The sequence below is a fragment of the Branchiostoma lanceolatum genome, chromosome 13 (genome assembly GCF_035083965.1).
Source record: "Branchiostoma lanceolatum isolate klBraLanc5 chromosome 13, klBraLanc5.hap2, whole genome shotgun sequence".
NCBI lineage: Eukaryota > Metazoa > Chordata > Leptocardii > Amphioxiformes > Branchiostomatidae > Branchiostoma > Branchiostoma lanceolatum.
Genome location: NC_089734.1, coordinates 12,311,852 through 12,336,522, shown reverse-complemented (window position 1 = coordinate 12,336,522; position 24,671 = coordinate 12,311,852). Strand labels below are relative to the sequence as shown.

Below are 24,671 nucleotides of genomic sequence, written 5' to 3'. Positions count from 1 at the left end.
TAATTGTCTAAAATGCATTTAATCTTTAAAATTGATCCAGAATTGTCATAGCGTTTAAGTTTACACAATCTGATTGCACGTTTGTCTTCAACTTCGACTTCAAGGGTTCAAATAACGTGGAATAAAACATTATTTACTGATGCTATCGAGAAGCTAATGTTCACAACCGCTTTTTGACATTAAAAGAATTTCCACATTCTGATTTATTCCAACGAATCCCTTGCGTTGTACTAATACTAATCGTTAAAATCTAGCAACCATTTTACGATCTGGTCAAATTCGTATACGATTGCATCACACCCGTTTTCCGGATCAACACTCTGTAGAACAACGTTACAATTTATCTCTTCCTTTTTTCACGAGAAGCACAATTCTTTGTTTGAGGCTACGGTATAACAATTGCAACGAAACAACACTGTAATTGCACTCATTTTTCTAACATTACGACACCACTCAAGACAGGAACCCTTTTCCTGCATGTTAGAAGTATTCCATTTACGCAGACCTCTACGAAGTAGCAACATAAATACCAAGGAAGACAACAGATCAACGATTTTCCTACCTGACGCATGGTAGTACAGGAACACATCTTAGCGACTGTACGTTCTGTTGAATTGAAAAGGGTCCGTGTAGACTAGACATGACTTCATACACAAGTTCCCTTCCACTTCCAAGAAGCTTTTATGGTACATTCTGGAAAACCACATCCTGTCTACGGTACACACGGGGAATTCGCACCATGGCTCAAGTAACAATCGAACAAACGTCAACGAACGAAATGTTCTTAATCATTGTTTTCTTACCTGGTGTTGAGAGGGAACTGTTCGTCATGTAGGCTTAAGAATCTGGAACTGTAAATGTTTGTTATAGTATCCATTGACGAACGGAATTCCATCCCTTTCAAGCAGATTCTTGTCCTGTGATGTCTTGTGATTTGTGGTATTTTCATATTGCCTTTGGCTAATGAATCTTGCGTTGCACACATCTTCACTGCTCTGTAATTAAAATTTATAAATTAATATCCTTGCATTGCAGCGTTCCAGTTAGGAATCTTGGATACGAATCGCACCGACTTGGGATAGATCTTGCATTTCTTTTTCAGTGTACTGCAAGAGATTGCCGAGGACCTCGGCGGTGTGTTGGCCCAGCGTAGGAGGCGGCAAATGCGTCTCCCTCTCACTTCCAGTGTACTTAACGGCAGGACCTGTGGAAAGAAAGAGATCACTTTGTAATTTACTAATAAAACAAAGATCTAAATGTTCGTGTTATGGACGAGTAACGTATTTAGAGGAAACCCAGTTCAGTTCTAGGGAGATTAAACTGCCTAAACTTGCACTTGACTGTTGCATAGTAGGTTTGGAGCAAATGGCAGAAACCCGTCGGTTTCAAGCATAAACGTCTACGAAGCAATTGCTCAAACTGTGTACTACACAGCTAATAATTAAATGGTTCAAAATGTAACTACTCCGCTGTTGGTCAGATCTAGAATTTGAGCGAATATTCTACTTCGAAAAATTGTGCGCAAATAGTTGAGAGATTTGTCTGCCCATGCATATGTGGCCGATAGTCTGCCACACACTTGGTTTACGTTGTCAACGCCAACACTACAGCCCTTTCCAGAAGTATTTCAACTAACTACAACAAAAGGTGCGTTGTATGTGGATTTCTCGATATGAACGTCAACAGCGTTATGAAAAAATATTTTGTCTTAAGATGATATTCCATACTTTGCGTTGTTCAGATCAGAACGACCAGAAGCACAAAGCAAATTTTCTTCTGAAACATTTGCATTTATAGTCCTATCAAAATGTAGCCTTTTTTATAGTTACGAGCTTCTAGACATTTCAGAGCTGACGATAACACCCAATTATCTTCGAGTTGTTAGACTGTACACTGTCCTTATCTTCGTGTTCGTAAATCATTGTTTTGTTGCGCAAATCATGTTGAATTTGCTACCGTACTTCCTTCTAGTCGGCTGTTACTGACCGTTGTTGTCGAGCCTAAATTACACAAATTTAATCAGTGCTCGGGACTACATATTACATGGGTTAAAATGTTGAATTATCACTCGTTCGTGTGACTATAACGTTACGGATAACAATCCCTATTTTGGACCCATTTTTTGCAAATCATGGTTTCAAACAGATGACACCCTCTCCTCTGAATTTCTCTTGTTGTAATCCAAGCCAATCTTTGCCTTTCTTTATATTTCCTTAAGAACAGATTGGTATCTGAAGATGATGACAATAGAAATAGGCCATGATAACCTGAGGTACCTATATTTCACAGTTGTGACAAAATTTCCACAAAGCATGTTGTGCTAATATTTCATCAATCTCAAGCTATATCGGTTGATTTCTTACGTTTCTTGTCACACTCTTTCAGTTTCACCCAATAAATATTTTGAAAAACATGATAGCGCCTTTATTTCTAGCCTCCATACCAGGCTCTACCGGGCCTTTTTTGGGGCGTATAATACACTTTTTGCAGCGAGCCCATAACCATCAGCCAGACTGTAACCATTTGGCCGGTTACAGCTGCTGCGGAGGCTACTTTTTTCCAAGTTCTGTGACAATCACAACATTACCTACCTGGCACCCTTACAGTCCCAGCACCTGGATGGTCCATCTCTAGAATCATCTTGTTGTGAAGAACCTGTGTATTTTATGCAAACAGGTAAACATCAACCTGATAGTACACTGAATAGAACTGTCAAATATTACTGTGCCACTGTCAAAAATAGATTAAAGTCAATTTTGATATGTAGAGAACAATTCAACATTTCTGTATAACTGTCAAAATTATTGTGCAACTGTCAAAAATAGATTAAAATCAATTTTGATATATAGAGAACAATTTAACATTTCTGATTGGCTTTATCGTGCTGCATTTCTAGTGGTAAATAAGATGGTGAAATCTTGCTGTATATTGTCCTTAAGTTTGATCATGGATGTCAAGAAAATCCTTCAAATTCTAGAATGCACGTTGAATTTTTTTACTGGAGCTTCAAATTCAAAGAGTACAATACATTTGTCAGAAATACGTAAGGACACCAGCACAGATATTGAGAAACAGACAGGAAAGGGTTGAATGGATGCCAACATAGACATTTCACAGGTTGTCTGGCAAATTAAGACCTTGGGGAGTTGACGAAAATGACACAGTAGACTGGTCGCAACTACACACAGGATTCTTAATGCTTGGATCAATGGGGAAATCATCTAAGACACCACCAAAAAGTAGCCACAATGTCCAGGTGGTTCTTTTGCAGAGGTGGCCACTCGTACAGGTTTGCTTAAATTGTATTCTTACACTGTATTCTACCATTAAATGCACTCACAAACCTCATCCTCCCCTTTTGAACAAATCTTTTGCTATCTTTTATTCAACACAAGACATAGTTGTGTAATCAAGTGATGAGCAGAGTGTATAGGAATCATAACATAACACACCAATTCTGTATGGTAATGACAAGTATGGCAGGGTTTGAGCAGAGTACGTTGGTATGTACATTTGTACCCGTACTGTGAACTAGTTGGCAACAGTTCCACATGTTGTGAATTTTCTTGGAACCACTCTTGAGTAGTTAGTCAAGCTCATTCATTTTAAAAGACAACGGCTTTGAAGAGACCTTAAATACATTAATCAGTCTTGATGGCATCAAATAAAAGAAACAGTAGGGGACAAATGCAGACAGAAATTTGATATCACAGCTAAATGTGTGTAATATGTCACAACTGTACTTGAGTCGGTCTTAAGATATTGTAGAAGGGTGATGTCTCAGGTTTGTAACTTGAGAATGTTGCTGTTTCTATTTTGATAAGAACGAGAGACACAACTTACCATATACCATATCATATCAGCAAAGTCTGAGGCAAAATGTATCTGATTATGTGTGTGTGTACATTAAAAGTGTGAATGTGTGTGTGTGTGTGTGTGTGTGTGTGTGTGTGTGTGTGTGTGTGTGCCCATGTGGGTGTTTTTCTGCTGAGTGCCACAGCAAATATTTTTATCACTGAGAAAGCGGGTTGAAAGTTGAAAGAACGCTAACCCTGTCTTGAACTTCCTCCTTCAGATCTTTGAAAACTGACATGTTACTCAAAAATTCAATCCATTTACAGCCTGAAAGCCTTCAAAACCAAGGAGGTTAAAAAGGTTCAAAACCAATGTCCACTGTTATCTCCTACTTAGTTCAAAGCAGAAAAGTGGTCAACTTCATGTATTGCCTTGCATTGAATGAATACAATTACCAAGAAGCGAGAAGAAGCCGAAAGTACTAGAATATACCAGATGTTTTTATGGACATGAATATGTATATGATTGCTAACATGTGACATGGATATGAATATGTATATGATTGTTAACATGTGACCTGTGCTTAGCCCAGTGGGGCAAAAATGTACACTAACGGTCTTCATTCATTCAATAAACTTGTTTTAAAAAATGTTGTTGGAACAGGATTCTTTCCTTCATCACTGCAGCTGCCCGGCAATAAGATAAGAGTGACCCTGACCTGCAAACCAAAATCCCCTAGCTAGTTCACAAAGTACACCACACCTGGGGGTTGGAGAAGACCTGTTCCATGTTGTTGATTGGTCCGTAGGGAAATCCGCTCCCCTCGAATGCTGCAAACCACTCATCAGTAGTTTTCTCTGAAAATCTGGAACAAAAACATTGGCATATTTCAAGTCATCGGTGAGAGAAGATTTCGCTTTGCTGGACATTCCTGGAGGAGCAAGAGAGAGATCATCAGCTATGGGCTCCAAAACATGGACATGCACGTGTAGGCAGACCATGCACTACCTACATTCATCAAATGTGTCTAGATGCGAACTGTACTTTGGAAGACCTGCCCCAGTGCAATGGAGGATAGGGAGGGAAGGAGGAGATGGGCCATGAGCACCTGTTAGTGTTAGACTGTCCCGACCAGATGATGATGATATTGGCACAGAGAGCTGACATTGAGAAAGCTTATGAAATTTCAATTATATAAGTGTCAAAGAGAAAGAGAGGCTACATGCAATAATCAGGATCTAGTTATATCATATTGTGGCATATTTATGGTGTTGATGCTCAGTTTGAAAGTGTCTTAGTTCTTGTTTGTTTATTTATTTCCTTGTTTGTTTGTTTGTTTGTTTGTTTGTTTAAGCCCATAGAGGCTTTTGGTGGCATAACTTCCAGGTTATGGTACAGTAAATACAAACAATAAAACAACACTGCCCTTTGTTTAGATGATTTGCAAGACACACCTTTTTATTTTTTTTAGAATCTCAAAGAAAAAAAAAGCTCAGTCAGTATACTAAGCTTGCCTTTGTGCCAGAGTTGCTATGAGCTGTTTCCTGTTTTCCACCCTGAGTTGGTTACTGGTGTAACGTGGGTCGTCAGCCAGGTGGTCCAGTTCTAAAACCTGTGAAAGAGAAACCGAGGAGGTTATGCCAGGATAAACAATGGAGGGCAAATGCACCGTGACAGAAAATGACCACCAATCTCAGTTTTTCGTCGAGTGGAAAGCAAGTATGGCAGGGGCATTCTCAAACAACGCTTGGAGTATATATTAAGTTTAAAGAGACCACCATTTTCCATCCTAATTTCTCCACGTTTTCAGACAAAAGAAAACTACTCTCCTCTTAACATCACAAAACCTACATATTACAGAAAAAGTGGGATCATTCGTCTTCCACTCAGCAGCCTCACAAAAAGAAGCCGAACCCAATAAGCTTAAGAACTTAGTGTCAGTAGTTAAGAATAGTCATATGTTATATTGTTCATCATAATATCTGTCCGTCTACTCTGTGTAACATGTACATGTACATGTACTTGCAATTAGCCTACGGGCAGGAAGTTGCAATAAACTTTCAATTAATTTTCCTTCCTAGTATTCTGTACGCATGTTTACCAGTATCATGAATATTTTCAGCAAAAAGCACTTACCTTACAGAGGGTCTTGAACAGATTGTTGTTACCTGCACCTACGATTAAGTGGCCATCAGACGTCTTGAATGCCTGAAAAAGGTAAAACAATGTATTAACCTGACATTCTTCACATGGTATCATCATAGTACAAGCAAGAAATCTAAGCAAATGTTTGATGATTGACTGAATATCTTGCTAAATGCAGTGAACATTAAACTTTTCAGCACAATACAAAATGATCTACGTTTGCATTACAATAATCGCTACTTACGAACTCTTTTTTTAAAGCAGCCAAAAGTAAATCAATGGACAATGTATAGGGGGTGATGAAGTACATGTGAAAGAAGTCTCAATACGTATGATAAGGCGACACAGGTTATTTAGCACTTGTGTCTCCAATGTCACGTTACAGAAGTTACATTAGAAGGGTCCATTCCATGATGGTGTCAGTTATGTAAAGTTTAGCCTTTTCATAATGTCATTTACCAACACAGATTAACTTAATAATCTATGCTACATGTGAGTCTCAATATTTACCTGGTACGGCACAATACTCTCATGTCCGGTTCCCCAGCGTCTGGCTTCCTGCCCAGCCATCAGATAGTTAGCAGCGATATGGGAAATGCAAGCTACCTGATAGATACATACACAGCAAACATAGGAAACATAAGAGTTAGAGAAAAAATACAGCCGGTAGCAGAAACCTCAGTCCTTATTTATGAATCTTTAGGGTGGTCCCTTCAGTTATTAAAAACTGAGTAACTGATTTCCAGGGGAGCCCTTACAAAATCATGACAAAAAAATGTTTTCCTATTTTGCATAATTTGTATTTCACTTTGTACATCTTTGTCTAAGCTACCTTCATACCAAAAATCATGAAAATTCATTATTCCCTTCTTGAGTTATCCTCTTCGGACATTTTTTAATACAAAAACACCCCTGCACTTCCTGAACTGGCCGCTAGGGTGCCCAAAACTTATGTCATTTCCTTTCGAGCACAAGAGCTATCTGCTGCCCACAAATCGTGACCACAGCATGTCCAGAACGTGAAATATCAAACCCGGAGGCTCCACTGCAGTACCTAGGTGCAGTAGCTAGGAGGCCCAAAATCCAATCATTTCCAGTTTTTGTCACACCTCACCATCATACCAAATATGAAACTAATCCATCCTGCCGTCCTACGGTTATCTTGTTGACCAACAGACACGCAGACAAAGACAAAAATAACCTCCATGACACATTTCATGGAGGTAATTAGGATACAAAACAGGATAACTTAACATGAACTGAATTAATGCATTCACAATTATAATGTACAGTAACATAAAGCAGGTAAGCTAGCTTTGTCTTAATGCAACTTGCAAGCATGGGAAGGTAGTTCTGCTGTTTGTCTGTGGGAAACTTTCTTTGTTTATGTGTGTGTGTGTGTTTGTGTTTGGGGACAGCATAAGTTGCAAAAATGAGGATGGATCTGTGAGATATTTGGTATGTGGGTAGATGTCAGGAAAATAAAGGGCAGTTGAAGCTGGGGCATCATTGGACATTCCAGGAAGACAACGACCCCAAGCACACATCAACATCCACAAGGGTTTGGTCAGAGAAAGAGCCTGGAAGGTTCTTGAGTGGCCACACTTAAACCTAGTCGAGAATGTCAGGTGGATTTGAAGAAAGCTGTTGCAGGAAGTAGACTTTAAAAATTGCTGAGCTTGGAGACCATTTGCCCAAGAGAAATGGGCCAAAATTCCCAAAGAGCGCTGCCAGAAGCTTGTGACAAAATATCGTTCCCATTTGCAACAGGTCATAGCAGTGATAAGACATATACATTTGTAGGGGTGCTGCACGAAGTACTAAAGACAGACCGTCATGGGGGTTGAATAATTTTGCAACCTGCTTTTTGTGTGAAAGTTGCCATTTTGGATGGACTATGAAATTAATCTCAACTTTTGCCGTGGTATCAGATTGTAATAAACCATCTGTTCACCAATTGCACATGATTTAGTAATATTCTGCAGTTCTAATGTTCCTCATTTTGCAAAATTTTCCAAAATGCGAGGGGGGTGAATAATCTTGTATGCAACTGTACATGTAAGTGTAAGCTATGTGTACGAAACCCATAACCAGGATAGCACTTGAACTCATATATTAGTAACTAAGAGCACAAAAACAGTGTGTGTGGCATTTCATAGCTTGCTAAAGGTTAAGCATGTGTACAAAACATATATAAATGTGATCTATTTCTGCGTGCGACCCTCCCCCTTCCTGTCATTCTTTTGTTCAGCCGCATCAGGTGTGCATGATATAAACATAACACCTGGCACTGGGTCACACGCAAAAACAAAACTTATATAAAAGACAGACGGAAGGGAAACAAAACTTATATAAAAGGCAGACTGGGGAAAACATACAGGCTGTCAGACATGTCACATTGTTATTGTCATAACAATGCAGATATATTACAAGTATTCTTGGTATTTTGAATATCTTAGGCAGGATCGTGAAAGGATCATATAAACATTATGGTTTTCATTTTGAACTTGGGTGGGCCAGCAACTACTAGTCAAACTTGTACTACCTCTTCAAAAGGACCACCTGGCCAAAATGACCTGATCATTTTTCCAATTGACACAAAAAATATTAAGAATCCTGTCTATAGTGACCACCTGTTTGAATAGAACAGATTCTATTGGTCCCCTGAGCGGTCTTCTTAGGCTGTTTACAGTATTACAATTCTCTTTGGAATCTTAGGGTCTGAATAACTCCTAGCCTGAGTGTCAACCTAGCTAGTTCCAGGACTCCATATGTATACTCTCCCTTCACCAAGGTGTGGGAGCCCTGGAACTAACTAGAAATACATCCAGGTGTAGCTGTAAAACTGTTGGGTTTTGATCCACTCACATTGGGATGTATCCTTTCTCTTATCAATACGAGTGGTGGGTTTTTACCTTGGATTTTACCATTTTCAATATTGAGTAAAAGAGGCTTTATAGAGAGAGTGGTGGGCTCTTCAATATATTCAAGGTGTTGCTCTTCTCAAACACAGGACTTCCATTAAAAACACTGCCACTCCTTCAGATAGCATGCAAATGTACAGAATAGCAACAGGCTAGCTGGCCTGGATCACCCCAGTGTTTAGTTCATAGGCAGGACTACTAAACGTTACACCACAGCATAGTACACACTAGTTTCTCTCTAACCTGCGTTGAGAGTAGATTGCAGTCGATGTGCTGGCCCGTGCCAGTGCGATGTCGCTGTAGCAGTGCCGCCATGATGGCCCCGTGGGCCATCAGTCCTGTGGCCAGGTCTGTCATGGCCACTCCCACACGCACTGGGTCTCCATCCTGAGGAAAAATTGACAAATTTATCGCAATCGTGATGATCATACTATGTAGCTTTAAACGTTGATGAAGGTTAGACATCCAGGTAATAAGATACGCCCTGGGATAATGCACTGTCCACCACCCCCCACCCCGGACAAGCAACATTTAGTACTAAACAACGGTTACCGTAGCTAATTGAACTATTGGCATAAAACTTTGTCTTGAATTAATCTTTTTTTTTTAAAGACTACTTCAAGACATCCTAAATTGTCTTAACCTCATTAACATATCTATTCAGAGTTTTGGTATAAAACCTGGTGTTCTCAGTCCTATCGTTTGTCACTGACGAAAGACAGTGGATACTGTCTGAAACGTCTGACTGTTTCAAAATCTTATCCAGTTGCTTGAGTAATTATTTTTGGCGTATGTAGCTTTAACTTTGTGAGAAACACTCTAGTTCTTCTGTTCCTCGATTTTCTTTTTTTTTACAACTACAGTACTTACATAAAAGTGTGTCTAACAGAGTACAGTGCAATGGCCTAGTTGGTAGAGTGTTTGCCTTGCACACAGTAGGTCGTGAGTTTGATCCCAGGCCGAGTCATACCAAAGAATTGTAGAATGGCACATACTGCTTTCTCTGCCTAGCACTCAGCATTTGGGAAAGAGTATGGAAGATAAATGCACCCCAGTATCAGTAGACTAGCCCCCTGCTGTAGTGATTGCACAATGTTGTGTGGCCCAAGGGCTATTGAAATGGAGATGGGCGCCGCCCTATGCACCATCTGGAGTGGGAACACTTAAACAGATATTTACATAAAGGTGTGTCAGACAGTGTTACTATAATGTGTGTCATTGAAGTATCAGAAAAGCTGCTAGGGAGCTTACAATGTATATCCCTCCTATCACACATTGGGTTACAACATTTTAGGATATTGAATTTGAGCTTTGATCAAGCCTCTTGTAGTTTAAGATGGAAACACAGTTTGTACGATCATAGTTCACCTCTGGTCCTGTTATATGTAGGAGACCTCCCATAGCTGCAGCAATGACATCATAGCCTGCCCTCTTAGCATAGGGCCCATCAGAACCATAGCCTGTAAGATACATGGAGAAGACATCAGTCAGGAGAGCCTCCTTGCAGATGGATTTGGCATTGCACAAGAAGTGAATGAGTACAGAACAGGGACGGTCATAAGTGGGTGAGAGTTGTGTGAAAATGGAAACAAAACTTTGTATCAAAAAGAAGGAAAGTCACATTTTGAGAGACATTTTGACATGAAAAATTATCTTAGTCTCATTTGCATATCACAATTATAGAACTTGCATATAACATCAGTTTTTCTGTATACATCTTACTTTACTAATATATGGGCCAAGAAAGATGGTGAAGGTTGTGTGAATATGTTGTTGCACTGCATCATCTTTCTTCATTTTATTTCTTTATTCTTCTCTTGTTTTGTTATCTTTGTGGCGCAATAGATTTTCATCCCATGTTCATGCAGTCATCTTTCCTGTAGGCCTGTCCTGCCTTCAGTGACTAGGTAAAAGTGCCCCCTAGAGGTTAAGCTTTTCACTGCACCCAACCAAAGCTCCCAGTATTTGCAAACTTGGAGACAGGAGCAGTTGCATTCATCCTACCAATAAATACTTAAGACACACAAAACTCTGTCATTTGGAACCACAACGTTAACACAAGCATGCTCAAAAGGGTATGAAAAAGTCTACATCTGACTATAATCATGGTAGTAATTGAAAGAACCAGTACAGTACAATCAATTCTAAACATCATATTTTCATCAATTGAACAATACACAGACTGAAGCTTTTATCAATTATAAACAAGGTAATGAACTTACAAGTGTTCATATCAGGAGAAAGATGATTATTTAAGGGCTTTGATGTTTGTTTGTATCTTAATTTCAACCTGTTATCATTTCCAAAGGCCACTTATATCAATCTTCCTTTATCCAAAATTTGGGTATCAGAAGACATCTGTCATCAGTGGTAGCCACAGCAATAAGGTGCGATAATATTTCAGATATGTACAGAATAGATGGATTGCTAGACTTTATCTTATACCTGCAGGTTTGTGCAAATTCTAATTCCTGCACCCCCACGATGTCAGAGTCAAAGGTCATCAAAAGTGGGCCACTAAAAAGCTTTTGACTTCACTTGAATTCAGTAACTGAATTTCACCTATTTCTTTCTTTGGAAATCAGAGGTCCAGTATGTTTTGATACAAGTAGGTCTGGGCAGAAGTGTATATAATATCATGCTGATTCATTTTAGTGACGCTGAAGAAGAGTGATGGATGTCACTCACAATGTCCGGAAGTAATCTCTGAATTTATCTAGTTGTAGAGAATGGAGAAGAGTGGTGGATGTCACTCGAGACGTCCTGAAGTACTGACATCTTATCCAGTTGTAGAGAATGGAGAAGAGTGATGGATGTCACTCGAAACGTCCGGAAGTACTCTCAAAATCTTATCCAGTTGTAGAGAATGAAGAAGAGTGATGGATGTCACTCGAAACGTACTGAAGTACTCTCAAAACCTTTTCCAGTTATAGAGATTGAATTGTCTTTAAAAACCTTCTCCCTGCTGCCTAAATCTGTAACCAATAGAAAATGGGGTGCCAAACGGCTACTTCAGTATGCAAAAACATCCGTCCAACACCTGTTCCGCTATACCTTCCACTTTGTTGGAGAAATATGTATACTTAAACTAGGGGGCCCAAAATCTAATCATCTCAAGGTCTCAAGAAGACCTACCCACAAATCAGGTATGAAGACAATCCACCAAGGCATTCTCGAGTTATCGTGTTAATCGAGTTATCGTTACACACACACACACACACACACACACACACACACACACACACACACACACACACACAAATGCTGACAAAAACACAATCTTCTCAACGAAGGTAATAAATAGATATTTAATTGCTGATCAGCCCCTACCTGTGACAGAGCAGTAGATAAGGTGAGGAGAGGAGTCCCTCAGGTGGTGGTACCCCAGACCCATCTCATCCAGCTTCCCTGGTAGGTAATTCTCCACTAGTACATCACTCTTCTCTGCAAGCTGTACAAACACACAACAAACACCCTACAGTCAGACAACAGGTTCTTTCAGGCCCCTGTGGTGTGTAGTAGCATGGCAATTGTACATGTAGGGCAGCAAGTTTCCTTGCTATTTCAGTAGCAGGGTATATAAAGGAAAGGAAAGTGATCTCGAACCAGTTTAGCTCAAATGAACTCGATGAACAGATGAGCTACATCTTCCACTGGTCGTGACAGGAAGACAGACGCTATATACAGTATTTACAGGCTCATTGTACCAGGGAAATTCCCCTAGCTCTTTTCGACAAGCACAATGAACAGTGGACCATGGCTGAACGCCCCGTCCTAAGGACTGCGACTTTTTCCGGTAGCGTGCATGTCGGTTGAGCGACACAGCCGGGATCGAACCCGGGGCTTCTAGTTCCAGAGGCAAGATCGCTAACCACTGGACTACGCACGCTACGTCGTATATTTTTACAGGGAGCTAAGACTTCCCCTTTAACATGCTTGAGGCAACTCCTTGAACCCAGGACCCCATTTTACATCCCCTCTAAAGGACAGATGCAGCCCCATACGATTGGTCTCCAACCCAGGATAGAACCAGGGTCAATTAAGATTATAAGAACCAGGGTCAACTTAGAATGGGAAAGAGTCAGTAATGGTTTTCGATGACTTCTTTCGACGACTTTGTTTTTCATTGATTCATCTACGTCATGTATAAACATAAGTACTGATCAATAGCGCTTATGTCTTTACGAATAACGTAAGTTATCAGATGTTGAATGGAAAAGAGTCAGTAATGGCTTTCAATGACTTTGTTTTTTCCGGTGTCTACATGTAGTTCTCCTCCAACTCAACCTGTGCGAGGTTTCCATGGCATTCAACAACCCAAATTGACGATCAACAACTTGTGGGTTTGCCAGAACCGAGCAGGTACGTGACCTGTTACACCACACTATAGTCACTTGTTTAAAGCTACCTGTACATTGTATCTTCATGTTAGGTCTATCACTCTACGATGGTTTTAGGAAAGAGCATGTGTTTTTTTAACCTTCTTTATGGAATAACCAAGGACGTTATAAAGTGACTTTGTTATATTATCATATATTATAAAATGTCCTTAAAATAGCAAAGAAGCCTTTGGTTTTGACTGGTTCCAGATCTTGTCCTTTCCTGCACTGGCATAAAATACTTAAAATAATGACTTTTGTTTTTGATGTGTGTGTGTTTGTTTGTTTGTTTGTTTGTTTGTTTCCTTATCTATTTGGGTTGTGCGTTTGTAGTCATTATTTGAATACACTATCAACAGAGTGGCAGAAAGTCGGTGAGTGGAAAGATGACCGCAAAAATCTGAGACTTGCTGGAGTAGCAGGAAGTACAGTTCAGGGGTGGTAGAACTAAGTTGTTAATCAGACATGACAGTCAACATCATGGGTTCAATGGAAGAGGCTACTAGTTTACGTGGAGGTATTGTTTTTGTCAATCTCTTCGCAGTTATGTACTTTCAATATGCTAATCACATTCACAATCGAGTGACAGAAAGTGATCAATGGACACATGTATTGAAATCAAAATCTTTGCTGCATAATTAATGATGAACAAGAAACGGTATAACTATTGCACAGATTCGTGAGATCTTTGAGCTCTTGTTTTTGGCATGGTATGTCTTAAAACCCTATAGTCCAGCAGAGCCCGACAATTGTCGGTTTGCTAGCCCTGACAATTGTCGGGTCGAGGGTATCTCTAGAATGCGTACGTTGCACCTGCGCGGTTGTTGTAAGGCGAAGTAACTAAAAATGAGCAAACTACATGTAGTACCCTTTGCTTTAAAGGTGTCTGAGTAGCAGTGGGGGTATATTTTTGCTCTGGAAATCCAGCAGGACAAGGGTTAGTAATGTGGCACTGAAACCTCTTTATAAAGGCCATACATTCTGTTTATCTGGCATCACATCAAACGTCATCATAGCTTCCCTGCTATGGTAGCCCTAAAGGCATCGTCCATGGGTGGCAGGGCATAATATAATATACTGGTAATATAGGGTTAATGACCCGCCCTACATGTAGGTCTATACATTGTGATAAGGCTTGGTCGTTCCTATAACCACCAAATAAACTGCAGAGGTCACGAAAATTTATCACAATCATAAATGCTAAAATATTAGTATCTAAAGAATCCCTTCAGGCAATCACCAATAGAATCTGTTTTCATCTACTGACATAGATTTTGAAAATAAAAGTTCCCAAAGCGTCTATGGTGAATTGGCCAGGCTCTCTTTGGGGCAGAAAGGCCTTTCCGCCTCAGGGTTAATCTTTGGCACCCAGTAGGAGTTTTACATGATTAATTAGTTTAATCAAGCATCCACGTCATGTGCCAATTAAACTCCTACCGCGTAAAATTGCAACCGCGTAAAACAACCACAGGGTGCAAAAGAATACCCAGGCGGCAAAGAGGAAGGAAGCTTGGCCTAACCACAATAGATTGGATGTCAGGTTAGGCTGACCCAGATAGAATACAGAGAAATCTATGCTGGCTATGGCCAGACAATGACAGTATGAGTACTGACAACTATTTCAGCATCTGTCTTTTTAGTTATGCCTTCTCCATTTCAAAAACATACCATTAATTTCAAAGCTGCAACAGAATTTCCGGGATTGCGGAAAAAGCTGGCCCTGTCTACCTGGCCTGTCTACCCTGGCTACCTCCCTTTTTCGGACCCCAAGGGTATGCATGGGGGTTAGGCCTTTAATGGAATTTCCTTGAGGAAAAACTGGGTCAATGCATGTCCAGATATATGTGTGTGAGCTGGATGGAAGATAATGCCTATTGGTGTTTTGTTGGGGCGGGTGTGTGGGTGAAGATGGTAAAGCAATTCCACCAAGACTGGAAAAAAAGTTCCAGGTACATGTATACAAAAACTGCACCTGGAATATTAAACACAATTGAAGTGGAAGGTAAAGAAAAACTGGTAGGATGAGCCAGACAACAATAGGACTTTTGTTTGTCACAACAGCTAAATTCTAAACAGATGTCTGGCACTCATTGGGGTTACTGTAGCTGATACTGACGAAATCTTTAGCAGCTGCTGTTCTGGCAAACCATCCTATCAGTTTTCGGTTTTCTTTGTTTATCCTGTATCCTGTATCTGATACCCCTTCTATCTTGTTTAACAACAAGAAGTTTGTTTACAAATGATAGATTTTCTTCCAGTGTTGATGGAGTTGCTCATAACTGTCCCTATCCTCCAATAGTATGATCCAGCCCACCCACAGCTGGAATTGCCACTGACCCAGTTTTTCCTCAAGAAAATTCAATCAGATGCAAAACCCCCATGCATGCCCTTGGGGTCCAAAAAGGGTAGATAGCCAGGGTAGACAGGCCAGGTAGACAGGGCCAGCTTTTTCCGCAAACCCCAGAATTTCCTTAATTGGATTAAAATTGGAAGGATTATAAAGGTTGATAGTCTGATGAAATATTGGCTGTATCCAAAGTTTCTGCATTATTGGTGCACAGCTAATGTGTGTGAAAGGTGTGTCACATAGCTTTTGGAGGGCCATAGGGACAGTAGTTTTTTCTCCACTGTGTTTAAGCCGGCGTCACAATTCATGCGAGTGTCGGCCGACTTTGTAGATCGCCTGAAACTCGAAGAATTTCAAAATCGCCCGAGCATCGACCGTATTTTCCAATGAAAATCTCGGGCGACATCCATCGAACACTAAAAATCCCCCATTAGATGGTACTATCTCTTGGACAGTATCGACTAACCTGGTAAAAGGCCAATATTTGGATCAACTTTTATTTCGAAAAATCGCCAGAATCCCACGTAATCGACAGGACGTCGGCCGTACTGAAAATGCACATTTGAAGCTCGCCAACATGTTGATCGAGCTGAATTTCTTATTTGTGACGGGGGCTTTAGGGCACGGTATTGGAAGGCAGTGTGCATCCCTCTCCTTCCACTGCCTTTTACCGATCCCTAACTGAAGTCAGGTACCCATTTTTACACCTGGGTGGAGAGAGGAAAGTTGTATTAAGTGCGTTTCTCAAGGACACAACGTCTAGAATGCCAGGAATTGAACCCATAACCTCTAAGTCTCGTGTCCGCTAGCCTAGACACTCAGCTATTCGACGCCATAATGTGTGTGTATCTCAACTACACACACATTGGTACACAAGCTTTCAAACTGTTAAAGCTTGGAGCAAGACCAAGTTTGATCCCTTGGATTAGTGACTTCCTGACAGAAATACATGTAGAGCACAAGGAACTCCCACAAACTCAGAACTATGAAATGAAGAACCAATCGATACAGAGATTCACCGGTACCCTATCTTGTCAGAGTACTAAATGACGGCATACTGTAAATGAACTATTTCATTTTGAATGAAAAAGGAAAGATTTTATGTCACAGTACGTTGAATAAGCCAATAGTTGACAATGTCTCACTTATGATGTGATCATGTAATGTAATGTAAAGTACGGTTTTGATATAGTCTTTAATGACGTGTTGTCTGTGAGAAATGACGCAATTCAGCCTGGGGCTGCAATGTTCTTTCAATAAACCATTCATTCATTCATCTACCTGAACTTTAAATTACAGGTACATTCAGAAAATTCTGTACCGTACACACACTTCCATACATTGTACTTCACTCATGCTCCACACATTTTGTCAAAATGTCAAAATGGTAATTGACTGATATATATGTAGTCCAATACGTACAGATGTGATGATGATTCAAAAGTATGACGTCATGTACCAACATAAGTAGTGATCGATAGTGCTTGATGTCTTTACCAATAACGTCACGTTAGATACTGAATGGGAAAGAGTCAGTAATTACTTTCAATGACTTTGTTTTTTCCGATGTCTATTTCTCCTCCAGTGCAAATTTTCCACCAAACTTTTTGGTTGAATAAGAAAAAAAGAAAATTCAAACTTATTCTCAAAGCTGACTTCACATTGGAAAATTACCTTTCATCAATTCGTAATAAATCCTTTATAGTTAACATAACCAAATCAAGAACCAGTTCTCACTGTTTGGAAATAGAAAAAGGCTGATACCATAATATACCAGCCAACCAGAGACTATGTCCTTTATGTCAAGATAGCGTTGAAGACGAATATCATTTCCTAATGACATGCCCCGCATATACTGTAGATAAACAAAAAATTAATGGATACCGGTATGATCACATGTAAATCCAGTAAACCCTTGCCAAAGGCAAACATAGACATGTTCAATCTTAATGTCATGCCCCGACACCATATCTACGTACTTAGGCCAATACATATATATGTAGCGCTTTACGAAAGAGAGAATGTATTGTAACAGACCGAAACGTTTAACGTATATTATATCATTACGTTATTTACGTTCATATCCTTGTGATTATAGTTTTCAGAATAGACTAGAACAGACTTGTTTAGTACCCATTGTATTGATTGTATTGTCATTCTTGCCATACATTGTGCCATGTACAATTGTTGAGCAATAAAGTTCATTCATTCATTCATTCATACAAAAAATGTAGCTGAATAAAATCTACAATAGCCTAATAGATACAACTGTACCAGGAAAAAGTTTTACAGTCTTCAGGCCATTACTTAGGGGCAGTGGGTTGTTAACCTGATAGGGCAATGGTATTGGAAGGCGGAGCCCATCCCTCTCCTTCTAGTAACCTCTTTTTACCTTCCCAACCAGGGTATACAGAGTCACATTCAAAGAAGACCAAGGGCACCAAAAAGTAACATCCTAGGCTGCCATATTTTACATATAGATTAACAACTACACAAGAGGTGCTTAGGTGTCACTGCCTTATACAATAGAGTCTTTCATGGCCAAGAAGAAAATCGTTTAGACTGAGTATGATGTACAAAATGACACACGAGCGTACACATTTTCAACCCAATTCCAGCTCAGAAAAAAACAAAAAACTTCGGTAAGCGCAGGTTTCCACATTACAATAAGCCTTACACAAGGTGTCATCAGCTTGGTTTGATTTGATTTTTTAAGAGAGCATGGTAACATCTATAATATTCTATATGCATGTACTAACATAATTCCACCAGGGTACATACCTGTAATTCTGCCACCCTAAAAAAATATGTCCAAACAGATCTCCAACCCTTAGCTTGAAAGTTCATCTGTGTTAATAGATTAGTCACTCTGGAGTAAGTTTGAACTGCAATTTCAAACACAAAAATTGGACTTACCCAAATTTACGACTGTTCAGTTCCAGTGTCAGATCTCCAACCCAACATCCCCAAGTAAAATGAACTCCTGTATAATATGAACTGTGCATACCTGGGGGGGGCCGCACTAGAGATCTCTCAAACCTACTGATTTTTAAAGTGGCAAATTTATGTCACCCGGCAGATTAATGTTGATGGGGGTTATTCCTCAAGCTGGCATCACACTCTCGGTAGAGGGTTGCAGAATTTCAAAATTGTCGGAGAATGGAGCATATTTTACGCCTGGAAATCTACAGTTACATTGGACAGGGGTCATTGACCTCCGAACATCGGCTGATCTCAAAGAAATGCAGTGGTCGAGAGGAGACCTGTCAAATTGCTGCTGAAATAGAAATTTAGGCCGGACGAGGCGGCTGGTATAATTTGGCTTGGCCTAGCGAACACACAGGGATCAAGTTCTCGAACCAACCAATCTTTATCCAGCAAGGCACATGCGCCGGCAGTCCAGCGGTTACGTTCTAGTAGCGGGTCGCTATTTCAAATCTCGATAAATCTATATCTCGTTTGTCAGGATTCTGACAACTCTATCGTAGCATTTTCTCTGTTTACATGCCAGTCAATAAAACTTGCTGGTATTCCCACCAAGAAATACTCCATGTAGAGTGATTATGGGTTCTTTATTTATCACAATAACGGCCGAGAAGGTAGGCATAATTCATTTTCGTGAAATGAAAATTGTTCTTTTAGAGGTCGCAAACGTGTCGGGCGAGACATTTTCCCTCTGTGTGTTCGCAACTTAACTGACATCAAGGTTGAACAGTCTAAAGGTCTCATACAAATGTTTGAAGTACATTTTTGTATGACAAGGGAGTTTGGGATTTCTACTCCTAGTCCTCCTCTAATTCAAACTGTCACATACAAATGTTTGAAGTTTGACATTGACAAGGGAGCTTGGGATTTTTAATCCTCTAGCACTATAATTATATCAGCTTTAAGTGACAAAATAACAACTTGAAATCTCGCCCTAGCTAGGGTTAAGTATTACATAACTACCTGTACTACGTAACTAACTTACTGTGACACAACACTGACAGTTGAAAGTGGTCTCAAACCAGTTTATCTCACTGAAGAGCTAATCTTCCACTGGTTGTGACAGCGAAGACAGATAATATGTACTGTAACAGTATATACAAGACTGGTTCATTGTACCGGGGAAATTTACCTACCTCTTTCTGACAAGCACAATGAAAAGTGGACCACAGCTTAATGTCCTGTCGTAAGGACTGCAATCCTTTATTTTTCAATAGTGTGCATGTCGGGGGAGCGGCAACAGGCAGGAATTGAACTCCATATCTCTAGATCTTGATTCTAAAGCAGGGTCATTAACACACTACACAAACCGACCATTGGTGATGCACAGTCAGTCAGTCTAACCACTTTCCACAACTTACTCCACCACCATTAAAGGAAGCTGCAGTAAGAGTTAAATAGGGGGCCTTAACGACTCTAATTGTCCATCAAAAGCCCACGCAAAAGACATTACGGACAGGAAAATCAATTGAAGATTGGGCAGTGCTAACAGCCTCTTTTCTCTGATGTTTAATGTTGCGGCCTCACTCACCAACCAGAGATGATACAAAAGTAACTGTCAAAATGCATAAAAGAACAGCAAAGGGCATTCTTTGGTAATGTTTTTTATGTTTTTCTTTTTTAGTTTCTTTATCTTTTATCTCAGCCTTATGGATAAGCACTATAGAAAGAATGTAAAAGACCAGCAAAAGGCATTCTTTTCTAAATGTTTTTATGTTTTTCTTTTTTTAGTTTCTTTACCTTTTATCTTTCCCTTACTGTAAGCACTAGAAAGAATGTAAATGACCAGCAAAAGGGAATTCTTTCTTAATGTTTTTATGTTTTTCTTTTTTTAGTTTCTTTACCTTTTATCTTTGCCTTACTGTAAGCACTAGAAAGAATATAAATGACCAGCAAAGGGTATTCTTTTCTAATTGTTTTTATGTTTTTCTTTTTTTAGTTTCTTTACCTTTTATCTTTCCCTTACTGTAAGCACTAGAAAGAATGTAAATGACCAGCAAAAGGGAATTCTTTTCTTAATGTTTTCATGTTTTTCTTTTTTAAGTTTCTTTAACTTTTATCTTTGCCTTACGGATAAGCACTAGAAAGATTGTAAAAGACCAGCAAAGGGCATTCTTTTCTAAATATATCTAAATATGTTTTTCTTTTTTTAGTTTCTTTTTTATCTTTGCCTTATGGATAAGTACAAGAGAGAATGTTACAAATAAAGAATCAATACATAAACTGGTATTAAGGAGGATTTAACATTCCTAGTTTGTTGCAGAACATAGCTCTTTATTTATCAGTTTGAAACCATGGAGGGCATATCAGCACCAAGGATAGGCATGGCAATGATGAAATGGTGTTAAATTCAATACAGATGTTGTCATGACAATGCTACCGTAGTACGTAACATTACTTTTTTCTTTCGTCACTGACTCTCTCACTATCCAGCTAATCATCTGTTGTTTATTTTGCTTGTTTATTTGTTTATTTTTGCATTACTGATACACTGCATTAAAACATTACACATGTTTTGTACGTTAAACACAAGCTACATAAGACCAGAGTTATAGCTATAATCACACCACAAAAGACCCCTTTTTGACTTCAATACTATACATCACTTTTCATTACTATTATTATATCAATTTCCAGCTTACTCCAACAATACATTCTAACTACCTATAATTTGGTAGGAGAATAAATTATTATAAATTTAGAACACTAAAGGCAATAGGGGTAGTGACTTAGTCTGCGACCACGTAATAACATAGTTTTATTTCTAGTACCAATACAAAGTGTAGTAGAACATACAAAAGTTACAGTCCAGCAGTAGAGACGATCCAAAAAACTACAATTACTAAAGAAACTTCATCGTGAAAGTAAAAGCTTTTACTTTCAATCAATACCAACCACTTAGAGACTATTTATAAGTCCTTTATGTTGTCTAAAAGACAGGTTAAAGTGGTTAAGTGAAAAACCTTCCGATTGTCAATGCGTGAACAGAATGAAGATCTTTTTCCAGGAATTGCAGCTTTAAAAGGTTTCTACATGTACTTCCTGGCTTTAAACCAACTTCGATGGTACCGCTACCTTCAGAGAATGGATGTTAAAAACCAACCCAGAAAGATCATCAAAATGACAGTAGAAGGAAAAAATCCAAGGGGACAACCACATAAAAGATGGATTGACAACATAAGGGAAGACCTTCGCATCCACAACTACTAGTACACAGCGCCAACACACACCCGGACAAAAGCACGTAGTAGTCTGCCATCAAGCCGTGACATCTACATTTGTATGTGCAAGGATGTCTGACCCTTGTGAGATGGGGAACAACGGATGATTAAAGGGATAGTGAGTTTGCCAGTGACGAAAGAAAAAAGTAATGTTACGTAGCATTGTCGTAACAACCTCTATATTCAATCTAACACCATTTCATCACTGCCATGCCCATCCTTGGTGCTGATATGCTCTCCGGCGTTTGAAACTGAGGAAGACAAATTTTATCCATTCAAGCACAAAACTGAAAGATGACGAAAGCACACTGTCTACATCATCAAGCCAGGTATTGGTCTCTATAGCAGCCCGTGATAAATATTTTTATATTGTTATCTAGAGAAAAACACATGGATATATGCATAAATCTGCAAAAATGGAGCAAATGTGCAACTTCTCTATAAACCTAGCAACCCTTGACATATTGATATTTTCATATTCTTTGTGAGAGATTTATACATCTACAAATATAGACTAAGCACTCTCCAAGCAAGTGACTCTCCACCAACAGAAAATGGGGCATACAATAAAACGGTCGCAATCATTCACTAAGTCCCTATAAGAACTGGGTACATGATATCCTTGCTCTTAATTTTATTCCATTTCTGGAAGCAGGAAACACGCTCTTAAGCATGCTTATTATTAAGAACGTGTTTCCTGCTTCCAGAAATGGAATAAAATCAAGAGCAAGGACATCATGTACCCAGTTCTTACCCAAGGGCATAAAAAAGAAACACAGCATGTGCTCTTTTTGCTGTGTGAAGAATGCAGTATAAAATCAAATCAAAATTAAAACAGTAACCGAAGCACCTAGAAACTTACGAAATGTATTATCAGGGAACATCAAAAGTTAAATGACGCACACATGCACCATATGACGTAGGCACACACACACACACACACTTCACTGCATTTCCTGTATTCTATACTACAGAAATTGCAGCAAAGTTTACGTCATCTTTCTTTGTACCATTTCCTTCAGAGGAACTTCGAAGACATTAAAGGCACATTAAGGATACATGCTTGAACCAGCTTAACTAACAGGAAATTATTTCTCCTTTAAAGAACAGACATACTACATACAGTACATATAAGGGAAAACCCGAGTGAAAATGCAGAGTTGGACGACCACACACTGTTTTATTGTCAGCGATCGAAAGAGACACTGGTCTCACAGAGTTTGTATTGGTGTCCGCCGTTGAAGGACAAAAAGTACTGGAATGAATATCAGATTCTAGTACTGTAAATGCATTTAAGTTCGTGTGGTTTTAATTTCGCCTTTGGGAGAAAATGCAGTGTTTGCGGTGGTTTTAAGACCGTGTCTGTGACAAAAGAAGTAGGTGGGAAAAGATGTCCGCGGTGGCTTTAAGTTTGCGACGATGAGCTTACCGCGAAAACCGCGAACATAAAACCACCACGAGCATTTCTGCATTTACAGTTATACGGCTGTAAGATGATGATGATGATGATGATGACATATAATGTACACATCTTATCTATCTATCAATTTACATCTATTTGGCAAATTAAAGGAACTTTTTTACTTTTTCTTGTAGACATGTACAATGATCAGTATACACCACGACTTAAGTCTTAGAATATTCAGTGACCAACTTAATTAGCCCACGGTACTTGTAGGGTACAAATGATGATGCAGAAGACTTGTCAATCATGATGAGGAAAGATAGTCTCAGAGGAAGTCATTAATGAGGTCCTGTAGGATTTAAAATGTATGATTTGTGATGCTGCATTGACTTATTAATAGAGCAAGTGGTAAGATTGTCATAGTGATTATCAAACACTTGAATTGGTATAAAGGGATCCGAAGTAAAGATATTTCATTGCTATCTCTCTCTGTATCTCCCTCCCTCCCTCTTTGTGTGTTTGACATGACCAAATGATATCCCTGTCAAATGTACCTTCCAGCATTGAAAATTGTACATTTGGCTTCTCTGGCACTTCAGCATGGTGACAACACCATTTCATGTGCACACATGGCAATGACATGGTCAATTTTCTGCACATCTGCAAGTGGCATTGTGGACTACTTAACTTAAAGTTTGTGGTGTGTTACGGCTAATGGTGTTTGTACCGGCTATATAGATACAGATACAGATTTGTGATATGATAAACCTAAGCTAACAGTTAATATCAGTTTTTTTCATGTCGATGTAACAGTACCACCAATGCAGTGCCTACTTGTAACATGAAAAGAAGCATTCTGACGAAATCATTACCACAGAATTTGAACAAACTTCTAAAACTAAAGTTGGTTTGCAAAAGTGGATTGCTAAAGCAGGTATTGGAAGGGAAAATTGCATCTGGCTTTCTGATTGCCCTTTAAATTTTATTTCAAGATCAACTTAGAAGTTGCTTTTTTTTTCAACCCTATTGGGTATGCCACCAAAAAAAACAACAGAAAACCTAACTGATTTCCATACCAAAGTTTACCATCTATGCACAAGAGTGAGAAAATTTTTATGTTAATTCTACCAAATAACAAGTCCCCAGAGCGACTCACTGTGACGCGACATGCTCGCTGGGATGAGCAATGTTTACGCACCAGATAAAACGCGTCAAGTGGCTTGGAAATTGTAAAAATAGAATGTAAGCCACACCCTAACCTAATTAGAGCTTCAGTGAGCAAGAATATATAAATAACTCGGGACACCTGTTTACATGTTATCTACTGTATACAGCTAATTTATAAGAATTTACTGTTTTAGGAAAGACTGTTCCGGATTTAGGAGTCAGCCAGTTTGAAATTGTGCTGTGAGTATCAGATCATATTTCTGTCCGTCTTAACATTATAACCTCCAGACTGCAATTCTGTTA

At 39.3% G+C, this 24,671-nt stretch overlaps 1 protein-coding gene across 1 annotated transcript in view; it reads right to left on the bottom strand.

The window, feature by feature from the left end:
- LOC136447286 (succinate--hydroxymethylglutarate CoA-transferase-like) overlaps positions 1-24,671 on the bottom strand; it is a 51,603-nt gene continuing 26,932 nt past the window's right edge. The window contains exons 6-14 of the mRNA XM_066446016.1: positions 12,195-12,315; positions 10,233-10,324; positions 9,108-9,251; positions 6,451-6,546; positions 5,932-6,003; positions 5,310-5,407; positions 4,558-4,660; positions 2,592-2,655; positions 1-1,204 (exon numbers count right to left, since the gene is read on the bottom strand). Coding sequence (XP_066302113.1) covers positions 1,044-1,204; positions 2,592-2,655; positions 4,558-4,660; positions 5,310-5,407; positions 5,932-6,003; positions 6,451-6,546; positions 9,108-9,251; positions 10,233-10,324; positions 12,195-12,315 — 951 coding nt within the window. The 3' untranslated portion in view covers positions 1-1,043. The remainder of the gene's footprint in view (positions 1,205-2,591; positions 2,656-4,557; positions 4,661-5,309; positions 5,408-5,931; positions 6,004-6,450; positions 6,547-9,107; positions 9,252-10,232; positions 10,325-12,194; positions 12,316-24,671) is intronic.